Below are 24,784 nucleotides of genomic sequence, written 5' to 3' on the forward strand. Positions count from 1 at the left end.
CCGATAAAAGCGCGAAGATTCAAGAAAGATCCGAATTTAGACTCGATCCTTCTTCAAAGATGGATGTTTATAGGCCTATAGGAAAACTTGCATCTCAGACATTTTTGAAACCGATACAATTATTCACGTATTATGAACTTTAATTAGATACTGATTTTAAATGAATCGTAGCTATCAAAACTACAGTTATTGGAACTGCAGACGTCTTACACTCGCTGAAACTCCAGAAGTGTATGAAATCCGCTGGAGCGTAAATGCGAGTTCCCTTATTCTCATGTCTCGCATGATTGGGTCGGGCGCCGTGTCGCGAATTTTAAAATGGCGTTGCGACACCTATAACTCTTCTTTTGCTTCTCCAACCTCCATCCCCCCATTCCACGCCCTAGAACCTCTACTTAACCTCTACAACCCCAATTGCAACCACCATCCCCGGTAACAAATCCAACCTTATTCCTACGGTTCGTTTTCTTCTTCTTTCAATCGCAGTGTGCTCCAGTTTTCTCAAAATCTCAGGCAGGTCCCCATTTTCTATGTCTTTTCACCTTCCGTTCGTGATTGATATTTCGGTATCTTCCTATCATGGTAATTGGTATCTCTGTTTAAAATCTAGGCTCCAAAAACAATACATTAGCTTCAAAATACCAAACCAGAATTCAGTTCAACTAACAGCTCTTCCCTCAAGTAGCCATTTTGGGTTGAATTTTCGAAATCCACTTTCACCGGAGCAGGCATCTAAAGAACAAAAATTTGCAGACATGTTTCCTTATTTATTTATTTTTTTACTTTCACTTCAATAGAAGAGCCAGTGTGTGTGTACATAAAGTCGCGTATACTTGTTATGCATGAAGATTTATGTATTTAATAGATTTAGGTTTATTATGAGGTAATTCATTCAGGGTTGAAATCCAAAACAGAGATCTTCGTATCTGGGTTAAATTGCTTCGACGTTTACCGAACATATAATTATTGAGTAAACCCCAATGTCTTATTATCTATTTCCAAATCACTGAAATATGTTAATATCGAATTTAGCGTTTATTTGCACAAGCTACGATTATCTAGACGCATACTCAAATAGACAAGATGGCGCCGCTCGTACGTTATTTATGAGTATGAAAAGTCTGTAGTACCGGTGTCCACTGTGTAGTTTTACTTCACGGTAAACAGTAGATAAGTAAACAATAAATAAATATATGTATGTATGTAGTGATGAGAGAAGTCAGTAAAGGGAATATGATTTAGCTCCTGGCATCTGCAGATGCTATTGGTAATCGACGCAAGTGAGAAGAAACTGCAGGAGCTGATGAAATACACGTTTTTCAAGGAGGTGAAACTTAATGGTCAGACTTCACTTCCATAAAGGAGAGTTGGCTCAACAAACACACTGGTTATGAGCCGCCTTCAGTGAATGCAAGGAGTGTCTGCTGTGGACGTTCTCCGCCCAAGGTTGCTTAAGATGCTCATAAACAAATAAATAATTACATAACCAAACTTAAATTTAAGAATCCCTTTACCATATGTAAATATAGTTTCAATAATAAGTTAGGTTGTTTGATTAAGTTTCCTAATATCTAAAATTTGTATAATTTTATTTACACTTGCAAATATTGCATGTGCATATATTTCTGATAATATTTATATTTATATATATATAACTATCCTAACTATCATGACCTACACTATAATTATTATATTATGAAATACGTCTTGTATTCCGGAGCCATTCAATATAGTGATGGATGTGATGGTTGTATTTCATTATGCATGGATTTATAAATAAAATCGAATTGTATGAATTATACCTGCATATGTTTAACATAATATACCATTTCTATATAGGTAAGAATGTTATATTACAAGCTGTATATGATGCGCATATTGGAGATTCCAACTATTTCCTAGTCCAAAGTCCAGGTGTGCGTGTGTCGTTAATGGCTTGCATGTTTTTGTTAATTAAATACGTATGTTAATTTACTTCGTTAAATTTAGTTACTATACACACACACACACACACACACACACACACACAGAGAGAGAGAGAGAGAGAGAGAGAGAGAGAGAGAGAGAGAGAGAGAGAGAGAGAGAGAGAGAGAGAGAGTCAGTCATGTACATACGAGGAGTCACAGTCCCATCGATGCAGATAAGTGAAAGTTAATGACACTCGCCATAACCGAGGGAAATGTGACTCTCAAGAGATAAATATCGATGAGTCAGTGACGCAGGTGGCCTCATGTTAACGATACAGTTTGTCTGCGCTTAGGAGGACCTGAACGAGGAAGAAGAATAACAGCGCTTAGTCTAAGCTCGGTCTAAGCTTTCGGTCTATTCCGGGTCTAAGCTTTCACCAGTGGACCATGATACCGTTAACTCATCTCATTAGGCGCTGAGTTCGTTTAAAAAGGATACTGTTTAGTTATTCTGTCACGAGAAATAAGTAAGATAAGTTAACGAAAGTCATATGAGTCTATTCACCGGAACTATGAGCCGGATAGTCGTAAGAGGAAATTACGTGCCAGGGATTTCACAACTGTACCTGGAATTCCAGATGAAGTCTTGGAATCTAACCTGAATAAAACTTTAGGATTTTGTGAGTTCCCAAGTTTCTTAACATAAGGTGTGGCCATTTATATCTTATATTAACAAAATAATTATAATTTATTAAAATATTTCTTTTACTTTTCCGGATAAACCGGTGAATATTACGAGCACAACGTAACTAAAAGTCTCATTTTGGGCTTTGCATGTCGCTGAAAACCGTAGAATAAGTTTCCAAATGACAGACGTTGATCTTTCTTTGTAGATTCACATTAACTGTAAACTTTCGAGTTCCTTTATGTTTGTTATATGCAGTATGCACAGTTTTCATTGAATGCAAGAGCAACAACGAATTGCAGGTCATTTATGTCTGATAAAATATGTGCGTGTGTGTCGTACTATGCTACTTTTAGCCATATTAAAGGTCAATCTTTTGTGTGATCCTCGGAATTAAATGACCCCTGTTGACCAGGAGCATGTAGGTTTTACTTCGGAAAAAATTGTTATTTATTTATCATTGCTTACTAACATGTAGATAATAATAAACTACTAACAAAATAATAAGATATAATAAGATCTTTATAATCTTATGAATGACTATAACGAGGAAAATAAGATAAAATAAAGAGAATAAAAAATGTTATATTATATTGTCCAAAGTAAAATAGTTGGTCTACGGTGTGATGGCGCAGCGCATTGTGGGAGTGTGACGTCACGCTATCGATCCCAAGAAGCTTGGTACTAGTTCGCCATTTTGAGAGTCGCTCGTAGGAGCGTAGTGATAGTGAGAATATCTTATATTTCTGTCGCCATCCGTCCCTTTACCTCTATTATTAGGATAGGGTTAATTTTTTCAGTCATCCGTCATTGGAACGAGCCCAGGTAAGTGGATGCTAATGTTGGATGAAGCCCTAAATTAGACGATATACTAGCAGACGACCCAAATTGCAAAGTAGCCGCTGTTTCTTCGTAGTATAATAATATTCGAATCGGGTCGTGGATAACTGTTTTGGGCGGTGCCCGACCAAGTGTTCCGGGGTATTTTGCGCGTTTGGCACGAACGCCAGGGATAGGAGGGGTATGGAAACAGCTTTGTGCCTTTAATAAACAAAAATTCGAGAGTTGTATGAAGAGGAGGTCACTTCCGCCGCCCCCTACCCCTTATCCTCCACTTGGCACCACCCCCACCCCCGTTCCCCCTCAGAGGCATTCATCTACGCTTTTTTCGGGATTCATTTCCTCCTGGAAGACCCTCTTGCAACCAGTGGGACGAGCAGTTTCGAGAGAGGTCAGTGTTTTCGCCCTGGTTTGACACCGAGGAACCCAGAAAACTGCTCGGGGTCACGACGAAAGTTTTCTCCTTTTTTTGTTTTCGGGAGTGACGATGGCCCCCCCTTGGCATTGGCACTCGGGTCCGCACGCGGTTTTTGCCCGCCAGACGGTTTTTGGACGTGAAAGAAAAAAAAAAAGGGGGGGTAATTGCCGGAGTGTGTCCGGAGCAGCGAAAGAAAGAAGAAAAGAACGAGGGGTTCCGTGTGGTTTTCGGGTCTGGTTTTCGGCCGTTTTCGCCCCCCCCATTTCCACCTGCGAACTGCTCCTATGACCCGAATAACTTCCCTTCGCCATAGGCCCGGCCCGTGAGTATTTTGCCAGGCCCGAAAGTATTCCGGGGATTCCGGAAATTCCCCTTTTGAGAGGCCGCCGTAGCAGAGAAAGCCTTGGCGGAAGGTCAGCAGACAGTTTCCATTGTCTAGGTAAGCAGAAGCAGGCAAAAGTAGGCCTGGGCCTTGCTTTCGAGTCCTTGGTCTGCCGAGGCAGTTTCGTTGGGCTTTTTTTGACGGAATAAGCCTCAGCAGTTGAGTTGATCATTCTTGTTGGGTTAGGTATTGATTATACAGTGGAATTTGTATTCCTTTTTTGAATTGCTTGAAGTTGGCCAAGGCTAGGCTGTGCTAAGTTTATCTCTGAACCTTACTACTATTTTATAATGGCTAGGTTAGGCCGGGTTGAGGCAGGTGCATTTTCCACAGGCTTGGCCTTCGTAGCCTGGTTTTCCTTTATGTGGTTATCTTGAGGTTTTCATCGACCTCAAAGTCCACCCTATTCAGCCTTAATGGTGTGCTAGGCAAATCAGTTATGGTAGATTACACGCTGAACGAATAATAGAACAGGAATGTGAAATATTTTGTTGTCCATTTGTTACGAATTTCGACCTTTTCCCAATGTCTCGGAAATATCACACCCCCCCTCGAGTCATAACCATAATAGGGACTGCAAGTGAGAAACCAAGAATTTTAGGACGGAAAAAACAAAATTCTGGAAATTGAAGGGTTTTATCCCAAATTAACCCAATGTAGGGCTCTTGACCATCCTCAACCCAGTATGCATTCAAGTGAAGTAGAATATAGAATAACTGCCATTTCCTGCAATAATTGGATGTTTGCTGTCATCATTAACCCCAGCAGGAATTACGACTTGAAAAACTCCAGCCTCCTCTCCCACGTCCTATTTTTTCAGTCATTATTGGTAGACCAGGGGACTTGTAGTGGGTCGCTGTAATATTTGCAATAAAGATGAGTATAGAATTATCAAAATCACAATGGGAAAACCATATTTGATTGTTAAAATTCCTTGCATCCTAAATATGCTCATTTTGAAAACCTGTATGTGGAAATCGTTAGGTAAAACTTTAGCTGCGCAGCCTGATTCCCGCAACACTACCAGGTCAGGTCACGTCGCCCCAAGTTAGGTTAGGTAGGTAAGATCGGGTTATGTCAGGACCTGGCATTATAGGAAGGTTATGTATGAGGAACCTGTTCCAGTCGACGACTGGCGGGAATCAGGCCACGCAACTGAAGTAAAGTTTTACCAAACCTTACATTAAGGACACTAAACTGACTGCATAAAACTACACCATGTTTTGTTTTAAAAAAAAAAAAAGGCTTTTTCTTTATTATTAAAAGGGAGGTGAGAGCTGAGTGGAGATTTGCAGAAGGTAAACCACAATAACGATATGAATGGCATAATTTCACAGCGGTCCTTATGTCACACGTGTTTGGAGGTGGTGGTTATTCTCTGTGCAGTCTATAGTTGATGTATCAGTTACAGAGATTGGTTAAGCACATATATTTACAGGGAAATTAGAGGTTGGTGTAGGAAGCAGAATTTATCCCACAAAATGGTCATAAAAGGATTTAGTTACCTTCAGAGACAAAGCTTTGGACAAAATGGAACTCTCATGTTTGTGTATTTCACATTTTCCTATTTATAATCAATTTCAGTAGTAGAATATTTTAATTTGGTAAAGAGCACATTACGTATTCTCATTCTGGAAGATTAAGGATTCAGCAACAGATACCCTTGGATCAGAAATTAAAATGGAGCAACAATAACTGGAATTTCTGTGTGTGCTAAATTGATACATTATGTGTAGCCCAGTACCCTAATTTATGTAATTTATGTACATGATTGCATTTTTGTTGGAGTACAGAACATGTTTCTGATAGCTATTTTTGTTGGAGTACAGAACACGTTTCTGATAGCTAATGAATAGGTCCAGGATTAGGGCCTGAGCAATGCAGCTCAGTGCTGACCAATCTCTTCCATATCGGTGGTGGTATGTGTCATGGGTAAAGTGTTTAGGAAAATGGAAGTTTCAGGAAAGTTGGGTTTTCCGTAGATTGTTCTTTATCTTGTAGTTGTTCTTCAGAGAGATTTACCGTAGTAAAGGGCATATGTGTCTCTCACACTATATCTATTGCTGTAGCTGAAATTAGCTAATGGTGTATACCTTCATGAAAGCCATTCAGTTAATATGATAAGGTATTAAACACGGGCATGTATATTGGTTTCAGTGTCCATTGCTAGGATCTCTGTCCATTCAGAATGATTTTTTAGCATCAGTGCTGGAATTTGACCAGATTCCTTGTGTTCAGTGAAGTGTCTAAGAGAAACTGCCTGTCTCAAATATATTTCCTTCATCATTCATGCTTTCACTTGTAAGGAGACTTGAACTTGTATCTTAAGTTGCTGCCAGTTTCAAGCAGGACTCAAAAATTGTGTTGGCTTTTGACCCCAAAAGACAGTACAACTGGCAGTTTGCCCTACAGGGCTTGCTGTAGATGGTACTGAAGGTTCTTTGCAGTGCCCTTTTGGCCAGCACTGCATTGCTTTTTGCTATTTTTGTTTGTTCCTGTTGTCTTTTCACATCTGTTCCTTTTCTCTTTACATGTCTGTTTATCCAACTGTGTTAGTTGTCTTTGCTTGCAGTTTTTACCTTTTTGTTTTTAGGACAGATCTGTCAGATGAGGCCAATCTGTCTAAAGTCATTTAGCGTCCATTTCAACTAATTTATAATAAAAAAATGTCTGATAGACCTATTGGCCTGTGTTAATTTCACCAGACATCTCCCATTAATTTTCCATTGAGATTAAACAGGACACAGCCAATAACCTACTGCACAGTCCTCTTTTTTTTTTTTTTTTTTTTTTTTTTTTTTTATAATTTTGTTCTGGCGTGAATGTATCATCTGTAATAATGGCAGAACTTTTGATGACTTTTGTTCAGTAGTAACCTCCTCTTTGGCCTGTGTTGTTTACACGTTAAAATAAGTACTGAAATAATTGATATTAGGTGAAACTTGCGTTCAAACTTTAGTGAAAGAGAGCTTGTCAGATAGGTTGTCTTCGTTCATTTTTTCTTTCTGTAAAGGCTAAAGTTGTCAGCGTTTTATATTTAGGTCAGTTTGTTGGACGACACTGCTCTCCCCATCTCATCCTGAAGAAGAAAATGGTCCTAATCCTAAAGGAAGCATTAGATCATTTGTGTAACTAAAGTTGTCATAAGAATGAGCGTGACCTCCCGCTAAGGCTTCATGATACAAAGGGAATTCTGCCTTAAAAATAAACGCCTGCATAAAAGCAGGAACAAAGGCAGCTGGAAATTTTCAAAAAAGCAAAATGTAAAACTGATTTGAGGTTTAGCATGGTGTACTACTTACTAGAGAGAGTGAGGCCACCTTTTAAAGAAGATAATAGGAAAATTGTAGGATGCAGATTTGCGGGGGGAATGACCTCTGGTCTGAAATTTGGAAGATGGTATTTTGCAAAGTTTTCTGCAAAAATTTTATCTTTATTAACTAAGGCATATTAATGTTATTTTATGACAGGGAAATAAGATATCAACATTAATATGCCTTATTTATTAATAATGATAAAATTAATATAAAAGTTGATTTTTGGTCTGAAGTAATTCGAAAAATATTAGTGCATTAGAGTTGATAATGATAAAATTGATGCTGTATTATGGTATTACAGTAGATTTTCTCTTGGGTATAGTTTTTCATGAAATAAGTTTCAATATATATACAGTATATATACAGGCAGTCCCTTGTTATTGGCAGGTTCAGTTATCAGCAATCCGGTTTTACGGGGCATGCCTAGTGATGAAAATCATCAGTTTTCGGTGCCGAAAATCGCTGATTTCTGCTTATAGGCACCAATACATTCCTAAGAGAGGCACCGGTTACTGAAAATCGCCCAAAAAGCCCCGAAAATCACTGGTTTTCAGTTATCGGCGTTTTTCAGTTATCGTCACGCCATCAGAACGGAACCCCCGCTGATAACCGGGAACTGCCTGTATATTTATGTATGAGTATATATTCACATGATGATTGGGTCTTGACTACAAGTCATTTTCAGCTTAGCAGTTTGTAACACAGGTTCCGCAGCATCTAAATGAGCGTCTGTGGTCAGATGTAGTTTGTCGTAAAATTACTCTTCACTTAATTTTTATATATGCATATATATGTATATAAAATATATATGGTGATTGGGTCTTGACTAGAACATTTTTTTTCAGCTTAGCGGTTCGTTCCACAGGTTCCTCAGCATCTAAATGAGCGTCTGTGATCAGCATGTCAGCATCGTCTGGGCCACAAGGAAAGGGGGAGAAATCAAAGAAGTTCCAGTCACTCAACATAAATAATATATTTAAGGTAAAACTCTCCCTACCCAACAGTTGCCTTGCATGTATGTAACAGCCTCAGCATTGGTTATGACTTACCCACGCATATCTTGAAGCTACTCTGTGTATATTGCAGGACTAGGGAACTAGCACATACTGTAAATTATTTGTTCATATGCGACACAAACCCTCGGTCTTAACATTAGGATGAACTTCTAGAGCCAGCTGGAATCCGGTAAAATCAATAAAATTGTATTTGTCATTTTAAGCATATTGTCTTTAGCAGTATTTGAAATATTAATGTAGGCAGAACTGTAATGCTGTCGGTAAGTAAAAAACAAATCCCAGGTAACTTGGGGTGGCTATGTGGATGATGATTGTCGTATTTGCCAAAAATGCCCTCCCGTAGACTACTGTAGGTTTGGCTATTTCCATAAAGGTAAGCTTAGGCCTGCTTAGATTCATACTGTGTTCATGGAAACAGTCATGCATTATTGGTAGATTTTACAGGTTATACATTTTAATTTTTAGTATGCTAAAGTGAAAGGGCTAACCCTGGCAACTTACGTTGTTACCCCAACATGAATATAATTTGTATATTAATTGCTGTTTCAAAATTGGTTTCAGTAATACCAAGTTATTTGTAAACTAGAGGTGACCAGAGAATTATTTCTTGATTAGAAAATGGGATGAAGAAAGTTATAGTTCACTAAAGTCCTAGGATAGAGGTAAACAGGAAGAGTAAAAGGTAAAAGCAGTGCAGCTGGGGCCAAGGGATGTTGGAAAGATCTTTTCTGCCCGAGGCATAATCAGCAGCAAAGAACCCCTTGCCCCTCTGTTAGTTCTCCCCTAGTTTGTACTGCAACTTGTCTGATTTTAGGATGTGGTTATTGCTGTACTTAGTCTCATCTCCTGTTTGAGAACTTGCTGGTGTACTTATGTTACCGACGTCAGGAATACCCAGTGTAGCTTTATTTGTCAACAAGAAAAACAGTGGTAATTTGTATGAATTCTGTATTGAACCTAGTTCACTTTTATAATTTTGTTTTTCCGAGATCTCACTGATGCAGTGGTGAACGTCAAGTACACGAGTACTTGGGTTGTTTTTCCCTACCTGCAGTATTGTTTAAGGTTTTACAAGGTTCTTTAAGGCTGGTTTGGGATTTTGTTTGATTTTGCCATGCTACAGAGTATGACCAGAATTTCATACTTTTTGATATAATGCATTCATATTTGTTTAACATTAAGTAAAACTGCCAGTTCTTGCTTTGGTTACTTTAGTGTATTTTGTGTAGCATATGAATGATAACTGTACAGAACAGCATTGTGTAAGAAGTAGCGGATAAACTGGGGAATTTTTGCCAGCTGGAAAATGCAGGGTCAAATGTGAATTATATAGATGTAAGGCTTTGAATGGATTTTTCAGCTCAGATGCCTGTCATTTATTAAAGAAAAATTCCTTTGGAAATTTTATCTTCTTTATTTTACCCCAAAATTATTGGGCAGTGTGAATCACCCTTGCAACTATATTTGTAGATTCAGATTCTATCTGAATTGATAAGAATTTACTGTAGTATATAAATGGAAACATTCTGAATCTGTCTTTTGTTTAAGGATTGAGTTCTGAACTGTAATCTGTTAAAACTCTGAAAGATAGCCAGGATGGTTTCCTGCAGGCCATCACTTTCTTGAAAGATAGATGGGATGGCTTCCTGCAGGCCATCGTTTTCTCAGATAAGCCATTTTCTTAAATTTAGAGTGACAAACAGGACAGTATAGTATTGTAAGATACTCTCCTGTCTTATAATTCTGCTGTATTATGAATTTGTAAATCCTTGTTCTGCCTCTCATAAAGCACTATGTTTATTTCATTATAGGGTAAATCCATTGAAACAACTCAAAAAACCGTAATCCAAAAACATGGAATGCAAAGTTTGGGTAAAGTGGCGTCTGTACGGCGCATGCCCCCGCCTGCAAACTTACCTAGCCTGAAAGCAGAGAACAGCGGCAACGACCCTAACGTAAATTTGGTACCAGCTGGTGGACAAGGATGGGGCAGCAAGGTGGAGGAGATGACCCCCGGTGGGTCCTCAACACCTCAGGAAGTGATGGTGACACCGTCACCAACACCACCGCTAGACATCACTCCCAAGGTTTGTTCATTTCTACCAACACTGCTACTGAAGTCCCATCCCCTTTTTGTATATTTTGTAGCGTAATGGACTGATATTTTAATTTTAGGTATTTTGACTCATGGTTTTTGATTGTAGAATATTTCAACATCTAATTTAACAAGCTTGGTATTATTTTTCCAGGCACCCGGGGCAGGGGGACCTATGAGTGTGGATGTGGGCGGCCAAGCATCAACCAAGAACATAGTAGCCAGCAGCAACAACAACAGTACAAGCTCAACTCCAAATTCTCAACCAGCAGGTGAGTGTTTTCTCTCTCTGGACCAGCCTTGTTGTCTGGGTACTTTGTCAACACCTTTTTCAGTGTTAATTATAAGAGTATGTTTGCATAAAATAGTTTGCCATGGTCCTGAACCAAGACACAGTTTTCTACCCAAGATTTTATTTTAAGTACATGATTGCATATGAAGATACTGATTCAAATTTTGTCTTGTGCAGTTGGTGGTGGTGGAGTGGTGGACAATGGGAGCGGTGGGACTCTTCTAAATACACCTCTGGCAGCCAACAGCAGCGGCAACATCATCACAACCACCAGCGTCAACAACAATGTCGCTGCCAATACAAACAACAACAACACCATCCCTGGCAGCATACCTTCCAATGCTGCTCCAAATGCAACGCTGGGCAGTGCTGTTGCAAACACAGGAAACAAAAATGCCAACAATCTCCCTGCAAATTTGAACAGCACACCAAACCTTTCCACATCTGCTATGAACAGCAGCAACAACAACAACAACAACAATGTAAGTGGGAACAGCCTAAGCAGCAGCAGCAGCAGCAACAGCAACAGCAAGCCATGGAGCAATGCCGCAGCCGGTGGAGGAGGAGCACCAACCAGTGGTTCCCCTGGAGCACCACTCCCACTGGATGGTGGTCCCCCACAGTCCTCCTCAGCCCAACAGTCGCCGTTTTTTCATCGGGAGTTCCCCAAGCTTGGTGGTGGCAACTCAGTAGCAGAGTCATCGCCACAGTACGGGCCTGGACCCAGCTTAAGGCCACAGAGTAAGTATTGATTGAAGCGGTGTTTATCATTTCTAGACATAGGTGTCATGTACATTTTTTACTAAAATTTTATAAGTGGAAAAGATCTGGTTTTCCTCTGACCAAATACCCTTATTGTTGTATTCATGCATTCTTCTATGTATCGTAACTAATTTTCTTCTTTTGGCAAAAGCCGAGGGCAGTTGGATACAGGGTGGGGGTCGTGGAGTAGCACTGCCGCAGGATGAGCGTCTGTCTAGTCCACAGAACACAACTACTTTTAATGGTAAGCCTTTATAAATGGTAGCTGCATTTAAGAACTTGCATTCTGGTTACTTTTAAAACCTTTTTATGTCAAGCTGATTTGAATTGATGTTGATGCATTTGGGAATTTGCATTCTGGTTACTTGTAAAACCTTTATTTGTCAAACTGATTTGAATTGATATATTTTAACCCTGGTATCTGGTGTGTTTATATGTAAACATAATTTTGAGTTTGTTGAAAGTACAGTTCTCACTGTGGCATATATCTTGCAGGTGAGGTTCACCCTCCTAACCGCAACGGTGGGATGGGAACTAGAGGAACCCCTCCTGGCGGTCCTCCGATTTTGCCTGGAGGACCCATAGGGCCCCTAGCACCTCCAGCCCCTCCTGCAGGGGCTTCGCCTCATCAATTTCGAGGAGTTGTGCCTCCTTACGTGAGTATGCCATGGCATTAATTCTTGGTCAGTAGGACTTTTATTTTTAAGTGGATCTTAGACCATGTGTAAACACTGCTTGTCAGATATCCTGTTAAAATTAGTCTCTCCTTCCGTTAAAAATAGGTTAATATGTTTCCAAGTAGTTTTAGCAGTTAGTGGGTTTGGGTTAACATCATTGAGAACACTTGTGCAAAGTTGAATATGATAGTTAGTCCAAATAATTAGGTTTGTCTGACGAGTGTTGCTTTAAAATAAATGTCTGGTGATGCAATACTGCAGTATGTCATAGATTTGAGTTTAGCATTAAGTGGAGTAGGTTATGTATTTTGTATGATGGCTTACTTATATAATGGTGAGCATTCTGAACAAATAAATGCAAGTTCTGGTGATGATATTGTACAAACTAAAGGGATCATGTTGGTTTGCAGATGATGCGAGGTAATTTCCCAGGTGGTTTTGCACCGCCCAACTATCCTGGTCACGGTCACCCACGTCCCCCCTACGTGCGTGACCAGCGGAACAGAGGGGGGCCTGGACCTTCTCCTTCCAGTGGTGGTAACTCGGCCCCAGATGATGATGTTGTGATGCCTCCCCCTATAATTAAAAAGGAGGCCTTAGAGGGCTTTGAGGATGCTCCATTTGTGGCTGAAGGTTGGGCCACTAGCGCTGGGGAGGTGGATTACAAGTAAGTGTATTTTGATGAAGCATATTATTAATTTTTTGATGGTTTAAGAATTTGTATAATCCAAAAACATAACTATTTAAGGGTTTGTTTAAATCCAGCAAATAATGAGCTTGATTCATGAGACAGCAGAACATTTTAACGTATTTATTTATGTGCCTCTGATTTTACTTCCATGTAGCCAAAAGCTGAACTTCAGCGAAGATGAGGGAACCGCGGAAGAAGAATCTACTAAGATACGCAGCTTGGATCGTAAGTCAGACAGACGTGAGCGATGGGAAAAGGACAGTAATAGGCATTCGATGCGCGATTGTGAAGAACGACGTGATGAGCATCAGGTGTCTAGGGACCGTGACCGTGATAGAGAAGCAGCTCTTAGAGAAAAAGATCCTCAGGGACCCAGAGAGCGTGACAGTAGACGTAGTGATGGTGATGAACGTAATAGGGATAGAGATAGAGGTGAAAGGAGGTTTTCTCCTGGGGAGAGTGGAAGGTGGCAACAGCCACAACAGCCACAGCAACGTGGAAGTTACGATTATCGAGGGGGACCTGTTAGAGAGTATGGTGGGGGTCAAGGCTCAGGCATGAGAGTTCAGCCTACTCCCCAGCACCCTTCCCAGATGCAGCCACATTCTTCAATGCATAATTCATCTCATGCTCCTCCAGTGCATTCCCCATCACTGAATTCTGTGCACCCTCCTCCTCCTCATTCCACCTCCCATGGTCCTCCACACTCGAGAGATGAGGATGACTTGTGGCGGGAGAAGCGTCCTGTGGATGACGTTCAAGTGGTAATTGAGAGAGCTCGGCAACTACATGAAGAGGAGGAGAAGCGCTACGAGGAGAAAAAAAGGTATGAGCAGAACAAGGCAGGTGGTGGTGTTGGGAAGAAGGGGAGTAGAGATCCCCGTGATGCTCGCTCGGACTTTGTGATGGATGAGCGGGATAGGGAAGATGCTGCTGACCCCATAATTCAACGGTCTCGTGGTAACAGTGAGTCTAGGGATGAGAAACCCCCTAGTCGTGATGGTGGTGGGAGAGATTACAGGCCATATCAAGATAGAAGAGATAGTAATAGAGACAATTATCGTGACTCCTATCGCGACCACCCCAGGGAACAATATGATCGGTCATATGACCGCCGTGATGGTCCCAGGGATCAACAGCCTGTTTTCTCTTCACAGTTCAAGAGCAAGCTTCCTCCCAGGTTTCAGAAGCAGCAGGAAATGATGCGCAGTGGAGGTGGCGGTGGCAGTGTAAGTGGGGGAGGCCAGCCTCCTTTCCGACCTGGAAGAGCCCAGACACCTCCATCTTTTGAACCTCGCTTTGGTGCAAGCTCAGGGAACAGATTCATGGGCCGAGACAGTGAGGGTGAGTTGCATGTTTTGTTGATTTTTTCAGTTGTTTGCCTTTTTTAAAAAAAAAAGCGCTAAACTTGGCAAAATTTTGTCTCTACAGCAGTCCTCCTTAACGCTAGGTTCTGGTTATTGTTAGCAGTTACTTGTAACATAGCCATCTTATATGTAGCAGTTTTAGAAATGCCCAGCATTTGATAGAGTCCAAGTTTGAACATGGCTGAATGCATGCTCCTTGCAAAATCATGGTTGGCTACCCAAAGCCAGTTTTTGTTTATTCTACTAAAATGTGCCATGTAAGAATTCTGGCTGTCAGAGAGTTAGCTGTAATTTTTGTTTGCATAGATGCACAGTATATACAATCTTTTTTTATAGGTTTATTATAATATTAGTGCTCAAGTGGAGGAATAATAAGTACAGGGTTTATGAAAAGTTCCAAAAGTAATAACAACTAATTCAACAGAAAGTACTCCAGACAAACTATAATTTTAAAGATTAAGGGAAAATACTATTGATGATTTTCTATGCCTCAACAGAAAGTACTCCAGACAAACTATAATTTTAAAGATTAAGGGAAAATACTATTGATGATTTTCTATGCCTCAGCCTTTAAATGCCTAGAAGGAAAAAGAAATGTTAGTATTTGGATAAACATTTACTATTATTTGTGCCATTACTAAAAATATGCAAAAGTCTGAAAAGCTCTCAAGTAGTTATATTTCAAGTGCCATATATTTTGCTTTTATAGCAGTTTCTGGTGCCATATAGGATATTCTGCCTTTATGGCAACCGAAGTATAACTAAGGAGCTTTTCAGATTTTTTGCATATTTTTGTGGAGGGAGCCAGAAGGATATGAATCATAATGTTGAATTGGACACTTTTACATATAACAGCTAGTCTTACTTGTAACTGAGTGCAGTATTATTCCTGTTACCCATTTATATGTAGTATGGCTTTCACCCATATACAAGCAGGCAAAGAAACTGTTAACAAAAAACTGTCAAGATTCGAACCTCAGCATTTCATCCGAGAAAATGCTTAAAAGGTTTTTGTATTTAATTTCTAGAAATCAAGCGGTGCATATTAACCCATTTTAGATTCCAGAGTGCACAAGATTAGGTTGGTAAAAAGGTCTTTGTTGTTGTTTGCCAATATATTTCATGTCAACCTTTTGTCACAATTTGAAGCTGAATAATTTGATGTGTTGTAGTTTGTTTAAAAATGAAAACTAAAGTTTGTGAGTGCGTATAGTAGGCTATCTAAAGTAAGGGGAATAGGATGTTGAAGTCGCAGTTCTGAAGGAAGGTAGGCTAATGTTGTACTAATCACAAAATTTATTTTGCTGTTTGTTGTTTAATTTATAAAGGAAAATGAACGATTCTGTTGTAAAGTTGGTTGTGAGCTGTGACAAATTATCTGTTTGTCGTAAACTTTCTAAAGTTTCATGGACATAACAAATTTTCTTACAAGTAAAAGAGTAGAAAATATAGCAAAAACGACCTACGTTATACCCGTAGCTTCCTAATGAACTGTAACATGTGAAGATGGTGTGTTTTGCATACCTGAAGCTATGTGAACTATACAAACATAACTTCTGGATTTGCATTCATGTGGGCATTAAAGTAAATTGAAATGAAGGTGAAGTGCACAAGCTTTAGTTTGTAAATGTCTCTGCCAAACATAAAAAGTACCTCAGTTCATTTTGTCGTAGCCTAATCCCATTACAGGTAACAAATGGGGAAAGGTCATGGAATTTTGAAGCAGTCCGTACGTTTAGAGAATGTAATGTATTGGTAATGTTGTATTGGGCTGACTTAATTTCAACATAGAGATGAATAGTAACGCCTGGTCCACCCAGAAATTGTTAGAATTACAAGCCATTGCAGCTAACTATTTTGAAAAAATTCTCATCTCACACTTATCCCATAATTGTCTTCAAACACTGTGAACAAGGTCTTTTGGGTTCCAAAAAGTATGTGGCAAATCATACTTGGGCTGCATTTGTGATGGCAGTATTTTATTTTTAGTTGTCTGTTGCTGTACATTTATATGTCAGTTTGAAGCAAAATACTTGCGTTATTTTACTATGATAAGAATTGAAATAACAGAATGCCGAACAGTGTTTTCACTTTATTGTGACTCTGTGGTCATTAACTAATAATGAAAGTTGTCTTGTGAAACATTAAATTTCATGGACTTGTCATTTTTTGATAATTATGGTTGTACTATTTTATAAATCTAGTAATAACAGCACTGTAACTTTTTATGGCATAAATGTGTCTCCACAGTCATTCAGTTTTGCGATTAAACTTTTTAGCTGTTCTTTTTGCAAGCCCCATCGCAACAGTAAGTCTAGATGAGATAGCATCCTTTAAAACTAATGGAGAATATTTTTCAGTGAAATATTATAACATCCTTTAAAAGTAATGGAAAATATTTATCAGTGAAGCTCTGCTCAGAATTGGTAGGAATCTCAGTATACCCCTTTCTGTAATGGACCATCAATTTTTTTGGTTGTGTTTTATGTCGTGTCTGCTTAGGTTCAAGTTTCAAGGCACTTTGCAAGTAACCTGATTCATGATTGTCTGTGCAGCATTTGTATCATTTACATTAGTTTGGCTTTTATTGATTGACAGCATGAATTTAACTGACGTACTTGATTACAGTGTCTCGGAAGTAACTTGCTGAGTGCTAACGAATAAGGAACTTACATAGAATTTTAAACTATTGTTGCTGTAGCGATATGAATTAGAATTTTAAACTGTTGTTGCTGTAGAGTATGAATTTTACAAGATAGTCTCATGTCAAACAAGTCTTACGCCAAGCAAGTTTATATGCACAGCTCGGTGAAATTTGGTTTTAAAATACTGAAAATTAAAGAGGTATTAAAGTGTCTTAGTATTAACAAGTGTCAGTTCATGCACTTTATCTAGGGTTTTAATTTAGATTTGTTTCATCACAGCCACATTAATCATATATTGCCTTTATTGCAAAGGCGTGAAAATCCTTGTCTCACTAACTTTGATTCGTCAAAATACAGAAATCTGTCAGTGTTCATGTTCTGTTGCTTAATGGTGCTTCCTGGTCTTTTTCTTTTCCATCAGAATTGTTACAGTCAGCAACACGATTTCCATGATCAAATTGCCTACTCCTAACACACTGTGTATATATTATGAAATGAGAATTAAATTCTTCATATGAGTTTTCTTGTATTTGTTAGTCATTGTGATTTCCTGTGTATATATATGCTTGTTTGGTTGTGGACGTCAGCACCTTCAGTTTGCAGGTTACTATAACCACAGTTGATAAAATTTGTACCTCATTCCAAGTGTAAATATAATTTTGTTTGTCATAATTTCATTCTTTTAGTAGTTTTATTTTTGGCTGGTTCATTGTTAAGACTCTGGTTAGTGTACCACTGATTGTCCAATTTATATTGCATTTCATTTTGGTTGGTTCAATTCCCTGTGGGTTTTCTTATTGTAATTAAAGTTGTTGTTTGTCAATTTTTCGGGAGAGAGTTTGTGTTGTCTGGTTAAGCCAATTGTTTACCCCATTCTTTTTTTACCAATATTCCTCTTCGTACATGGTAGACTAGGAGCTTGTTCATATCTGATTTGACATGCTTTGGATGTACCTATCTTGTTTGGGTTGGCTGTACAGTATTCCTTGCAGCAGACTTTTGAGATGTTCCCCTACAGTATATCTCATAGAAGAGGACTTGAAAATGACATTCCTCAAAGATTCCAGCCATTGCATCTTCAAACTTATAAGGTTCTGGGTTTTCCAAGCCTCTTTTGCTGGCAGCTTCAGAGACTGAATACTTTAAATCGGATTATTCCAATCACAGGCTATCCATCTTGCTGTCTTGGGCGGGACGTATTCAATTGGTGCATTTGAACATTTGTTCTGCATTTGGTGTGACATCCTGACTTGTCACTGGTTGTTTCCATTGATGTCTGTTGTCAAGCCTTTACCCATTCCATCATTGCTGCTGCCCACCATGCCTCTTATTTTGTTTTATCTGCTGCACTAGTCATGAAATGGCATGCATAGAACAACCTGCCCAGGACAGGAACGTACAAAGAGACTCAAAAGCAAAAAAGTAACTTACTGTAGGCTAAACTCTTGTCATTTATTTACTGTAAAAGTGAAGCAAAATGGATGTTGAAAATAATGCAGATAAATGAATGGGTAAAATATAAAATCACATGAAAATATTGTATAATCTGGGTAGTGATGAGCTGCATGTTGACTGTTAGGCTTCTAGAAGGAATGAAAGGCCTGTATGGGTAGCTCAGGCACAGCTGACACATACAAAGTGGTGGACTTTTATCTTGTTGTCAAGTGTGTTGAGGATCCTAGGCTTTTTTTGGTCATGAAAATATGGCATCTATATGGGGAGTGGGTTTTGTGATGAAACAGACTTGTGTGTTAAATCATAACATCATTATTAGTTTTTGTTGCAAGAGCAGTGAATGCTAGATTAATCCCCTTTGGAACCGTCAAGCTTTATGAAGTTCACGTGGGTTTTCTTCCAGTTGGTGGAAAGGACAGGCGTCTCCGAACTGACAGTGACACCTCTGGTGAGGTAGATGAACGACCAGCCAGTCTTCCCTCGGCTGAACGGCACCGCGATGACCGTGACGATCGTTTGGATCGCTCAGACCAGAGAGATTTCCGATACGAGAGACAGGAGAGGAGCGAACCCCCCAGCAGAGCCGACCGGCAGGAGAGGCCCGAGAGAGCCGACCGGCACGATAACAGACCCGAGAGGTCTGACAGGCCTGAGAGAATTGACAGGCCTGATAGATCTGAGAGACCAGACAGATCTGATCGTATAGATAGGCAGGATAGACCTGACAGAAATGATAGACTAGAGAGGACTGACAGGCAGGAGAGACTTGATCGACCTGAGAGACTCGATAGAAATGATAGATTGGAGAGGTCTGATCGCATGGATTCGCGCCGAGATGATTTCTACGAGAGAGAAAGAGATGGGTGAGTGAACGAGAACGTTGTCTTACAGCATTGCCGCAGGGTTTTCCTTTAGGCTATTAGACTGTGCTTTAGGTAATAATATGACTGTTGTGTACAGTTATAGCATTATGTGGTATCATTTGACCATTGTATTTTGTGTTTGTTGTGTTGTTTATATTATTGTCATAATGAACATTGCTTTAAATTTTTCCCTTGTGTTTATTGTAGAATGTGTTAGTTGAAAAAACAGGTCATAATTAGTACTCAGAATTAGTGGACCGTATATGTTTTGGACATGAAATCTGTCCAGTCAGTGAATTTGAGAAAAATGGTCATACAGTACTGTTAGAGATTTTAATTTCTCTTTCAAAGAAGGTACAGAGGACGTTCTTCTCAAGGAAGCTACAGAGATCGTGACAGTTGGGGTCGTTCTTCTTATTACGAGAAGTATGACGAACGGAATAGCCATGACCAGAGAGAGTATGATTATGATAGGAGGTAAGCTGAAATGTTTGTTTTTTTTTTGTTTCTTGTTAATGTTTGAGCACAGGATTTTCTGCTGTGACGTTTTAGAAAAGGCCATAGGGTAGTCTGTATTGAGTATCTTATTTTTTTGATTTTTATTTATTTATGTAAATTGCCCACATTTTTGTGACGTGCTTTTTTCAAACTGGACTAACATTTTGGTACTGAGTAAAAATTTGAATAAAAAACTTGAAAGAATTGTGATTACTATATTCAGGTTGTTTCTTGCCTGGTTCTTTTCATGTTGTATCTGCAATTACAGGAGTTGATTTCTTGATTAATCCTAAATTGAGTCAAAGTTTTTCATAGTGTTTGAAGAGGGAGCCCTTGAGTTTGGACATTTCATTGGGTTTCCAATTACGTTTGTGTCTGGAAGCAATTTTATCAGTGCTAGTGCACATCTGAGACTGATGTGTGTAAATTAAATGGAAGTAACTGTAAATGAACAACTTCAAAATTTAGGGAACTTTTGCTCCTCTTTCAGTAGTAAAGTTTTTGGTAAAAGGAAGTTGTAAGGGATCATACCTATATTCTCCCAATATTTGAAAATCCTTTTTGATTATTTGAATTGCTGTTGTCACGTTACTATAATTGTTGTTTGTTTCAGGAGAAATGTAAATGGAGAAGACTGGGACAGCCGTGGAAGGGGAGAGTTCGAACGTGAGGGCTCAAAGAATCGTCGCATTGACAACCGAAAAAACTTTGATGATCCAAGGTCTGAGAGGGGAGATAATTTTCTCGAAAGGAGGGAGGGAAAAATAGATTCCTGGGCACGTAGTCCCTACGAATCAGAGCCTCTCGGAAAAGAATCGAATGACTATGAACAAAATGATTTAAGAATGACCCACAAAGAATGGGACAAAGAAGTAGAAGCCACTGAAAAACTGATGGAGTTGTGTGATGAGCCAAGAGACCGTCCTCAGAGGCCGGACAGCAGAGACAGCCGCACCAGCCGTGACTCCCGGGCCAGTAAGGATTCTTTTGAGAGGTGTTCGAGCCTTTCCACATCGCGAGAAAAGAAAATGGAAATTACCTCTTGGGCAGATGCTACATATGAGTATGATGATTACTACAGGTCTGAGAATAACAGTAACAGAGATGAGTTTGCTCGTGACTCCACGTATCAGGAGTCTCCAAAAAAGGGAGATTGCAAGGAAGAAAGACCAAGTAGCAAAGGAAGTGCAGAGAAGGAGTTGAGCCCAAAAGAAAATGCCATGACAAGTGAAGAAAAGGAGGCCCAGGAGACCTTGAAGGAAGCCTCTCGTTCTACCCATGCTCCTGCACCTATCACGCGAGAGAGGTTGGAAGCTTCCGATAAGGAAAAGGAGATAAGGAAGAACATGACCACTTTGAAGAAGTCTGTTCAGGGAGAAATAGTCAAGAAACCCGAAGTGAAAGAGGTGGTCCACAGCAAGGAACAGAGGGATAACGTATGGTCGAGCCGTTCAAAAAACGCCGAACGCTCCCGCCCCGATTCCAGCGGCACGGGAACAGCAGCCAGCAATGCAGGCAGCAGTTTGACCAAAGCCGTGGAGTCCAACATTTGGGGCGCAGCCAAAACAACACCCACAAACAGCGAGAGCACCACCCCAATCACCGCCGCAACCACAACAGCAGCGGTGAGCCAGGTCAGCAGCAGCAGCAGCAACACCACCACCACAGCCAACACCAACAGCAACAGCAGCACCAACAGCAGCAGCACTACAACCACCCACACAAACACCACAACACCAATAGAGGCAATGCCAGGGAGGGTACCTACGCCACAGGGCATTGGTTCGAAACCCACGAACCCTCCACAGCCACAGATTCAGTCTCAGCAGCAGCAGCCTCAGCAACAGCCAATGCAGCAAACAGTTCAACAGCAGCAGCAGCAACTGCCTCAGCAGCTGCCACATCAGCAGCAGCAGAAACCACCTCAGGCGAGCCCACCACCACCACCATCACCCAATCCACAATCAGAACAGCAGCAGCTGGCCAGGACCACATCAGACACAACCACCCCCACCACAACTACGGCCACCGCCACCACCCTCGCACCAGGATCTTCTCCAACAGTAACCGCTGGAGGAGAGACCGTTGAAGGAGTAGGAAGTAGTGGAGGAGGAGGGGGTGATGTGGCTGAGCGGGAGAGTGCTGAACGGGGCGGGGGCAGTAAATCCTTATCTTCTGGGAGTCGGGCAAGCAGAGGAAATAGAAGCGAGTCGTCTCGAAGTGGAGGACGTGGTGGCTCTAGAGGTAGCACGTATCCAGTTTATCGTGGAGGACGAGGGACCCGTGGGACGGAGTACACCCGGAGAAGCAGGGGTCCCCCACCAAGGTTCCAAAAGAGAAGCTACCGAGATGGAGATTACTATTATTATGAGGAGTATCATCCTCGTATGCATAGAGAACGCAAGGTGAGTTGAAGATTTTATGAAGTTCGTAAACATTCTTTTTGTGGCTGTACTTTGTTCTTTTCTTCTGGGCATGTCTTATAAAGTCCCCTCTTTCTGTTGTCCATTACTGTAGTACTTTTTACTTAAACTGACTTCTTGTTAGTCCTGTTGAATTTAGTATTACTGTAGTCAGTTGACTGAATATTTCAAGACTGATGTAGACCTGTGTAAGCTGATTTCTCAGTTATATGGAATAAGGTATATTTTGTGATGAATGTTATAAATCTAGTGGGCTTGATTTTGCATTTTAATAGCAGCTTTATTTTTCTGTGAAGCTTTAAATTTTAATAGGGTTTGCAGTTTGATATAATTACAACAAATGTGTTTGATAGTTTTATGGGCGTTTGTCATTCTTTACTGTGATGCCTTTATGAAATGAACCTAGGACCTCATATATTTATCAAATACAAGGTTTGGTGTTCTAAAGGAGCATTTGAGTTATTAGTCCTTCTTGTCAGGGAGGGCAGCTTCTTATTTCTGAACAATTTTTGATACTACAGCAGTGGTATAAGCATTTATTTCTATAAGGTATCCTTTAGTGATAGAGTTATATGAGAAATTGTATAACTAATTTTTTAAAAGGCATTAAAAACCAATAAAAAATATACTTGGTTATGCAATCATCTTCCATCAATTTGCACAGGTTTTGTGTTACCCAAAAAAAAAAAATGTAATTGTGCCATATAAAAAAGTGAGAGCTCTATAAGGAAGAATAATGCATTAAAACATTTTCACTAAGAATTTTCAAATCATATATTAAAGGTAAGTTTTGATTTTCCTTAGTGTAGAAGAAAGGAACAGATGGTATGGTATCCATTGAAAGCATACATTGTTCCTTAATGGAAAGAAAATTAGTGATATTGTTTGGCATGGCCGAGATGGTAGCTTATTTTGTGATAGGAAGTTACAAGTGTGCATTTTTGTGTAGAGTAGAAGGAGGGAATTTTGAGGGATATAGTAAAACTACTGGATAAAATGGAAGAGTGAAAAGAAAGAATTGGCAAAGGTGGTTGAAACCTGGTTGAAAGTGTTAGTGAATTTTAAGAGTTCAGAATGCTTCAGAGAGTATGATTACATGGAACTGACTAAAGAGGGCAATAAATTTAGGAGAATATGAATGAAAAGTAGATTAAGGCTCAAGATACTTCTTTAGAAAGAATGCATTAGGAATTATAAAAAAAAAAGCAACAGAGAGAAGAATAAGTATCCACAAAATAATGAAATGAGATATTTAGAAGAGAAACGCTGGCTTAAAGTGCTGTTTGGTGGGGGAGGGGGGGAGCAGTAGTGATTAGAGGTAATTTATAAGAGGATATGGTAGTTAAGACATGAAAAGGTTATTTTGAAAAATTAAGGAGTAAATTTGAGAAAAAGGTGTTAATTGAAGGGAAGTAGTGCAGAGGCAAATGAAACTTTGTGGTAAAGGAGTGGTTGCTGGGTACTATGTCAATAACAGTGCAAGCCACTATTGTATTACTTTAGTATGGTAGGTGGTACCATCTTCAGGGAAGTGGTGATAAGACTTAGAAAGCATAGCATTACAGTAGTTGAATTTGATGATGTTACAGCACAGAGGAAGAGCCAGGGAATGGGAAGGCCAGTTTAAACAAGTTTGAATGTTATCTGAAATTTGAGAGTGTAGAGGATACGCCTTGTTCTCCGGGTCCTGGAGAAAGATTACAAAAGAATTGATGGGGATGCAGTATAGAGTGTTTTGATGTGTCATGTACGAGGTAATCTATTTCGATCAGTATTATTTTATGAGAACAAAGCTAGGATGACTTCTTTTAGGTGTTATAAGTATGTATGTAGATTCCATGTGTCCTGGCTGGTAGGATTGATCCCAATTTGAGGCAGAATTATATTTCTATATTTTGCAAGTTATTTACCAGTGATTTTTGGTAGTAGCAGCATGATGAAATGATTAACTCCAGCAGGTAACTACAGAAATGAAGAGATTCATTTTTGTTTATGCCTTCAAAATGAATTATTCAGACTGAATCATTCATTCTTCCATTGCAAAGAAATGAGATTCATTTTTGTTTATGCCTTCAATGTGAATTATCCGAATTGAATCATTCATTCTTTGCCATTGCAACCAAACAAAGTAACATTCCTATTTATGTTATTTATTTCCACCATCACTTTCTGGGCCACAGAAGTGGGAGTGATTTTCACTAGATTTATCTTATTTGTGTGCAGTAAACTCCGTTGTATGAGGAGGGACAACCTCATGCATACAAATCCAAAATAAGGAATGCAAGTTATTGGTGGCTATTCAGTAAAGCTGCAAAATATATTATTGAGGGGCTTTCTTTTTCACTCTTGAAACCGTCTCTGGAACACCTTTTTATTGTAGGATTGTACTTGAGTGGTAATTCCTTAGCCTAAGTTTGTTGTCTTTGACAACTGGAGAGACTGTTGTAAATC

General features: G+C 39.6%; 1 protein-coding gene across 11 annotated transcripts in view; it reads left to right on the plus strand.

Moving 5' to 3' along the window:
• Positions 1–3,230: 3,230 nt before the first annotated feature.
• Positions 3,231–24,784, plus strand: part of LOC136853011 (protein PRRC2C-like) — a 30,228-nt gene continuing 8,674 nt past the window's right edge. For 7 of the 11 annotated variants that reach the window (XR_010857294.1, XR_010857295.1, XR_010857296.1 and 4 more), the window contains exons 1-12: positions 3,231–3,417; positions 8,395–8,530; positions 10,377–10,652; positions 10,815–10,932; positions 11,130–11,693; positions 11,866–11,958; positions 12,210–12,370; positions 12,802–13,058; positions 13,237–14,426; positions 18,953–19,412; positions 19,764–19,889; positions 20,524–22,315. Coding sequence is in view for 6 of the 11 variants with exons in the window: in XM_067128147.1 (XP_066984248.1) it covers positions 8,450–8,530; positions 10,377–10,652; positions 10,815–10,932; positions 11,130–11,693; positions 11,866–11,958; positions 12,210–12,370; positions 12,802–13,058; positions 13,237–14,426; positions 18,953–19,412; positions 19,764–19,889; positions 20,524–22,315 (5,118 nt within the window). In the remaining 5 variants the exon portion in view is untranslated. The remainder of the gene's footprint in view (positions 3,418–8,394; positions 8,531–10,376; positions 10,653–10,814; positions 10,933–11,129; positions 11,694–11,865; positions 11,959–12,209; positions 12,371–12,801; positions 13,059–13,236; positions 14,427–18,952; positions 19,413–19,763; positions 19,890–20,523; positions 22,316–24,784) is intronic. The other 4 variants (XM_067128149.1, XM_067128153.1, XM_067128148.1 and 1 more) reach the window with 3 other exon arrangements.

The sequence above is a fragment of the Macrobrachium rosenbergii genome, chromosome 26, assembly GCF_040412425.1.
Source record: "Macrobrachium rosenbergii isolate ZJJX-2024 chromosome 26, ASM4041242v1, whole genome shotgun sequence".
In the NCBI taxonomy this organism is placed as follows: domain Eukaryota; kingdom Metazoa; phylum Arthropoda; class Malacostraca; order Decapoda; family Palaemonidae; genus Macrobrachium; species Macrobrachium rosenbergii.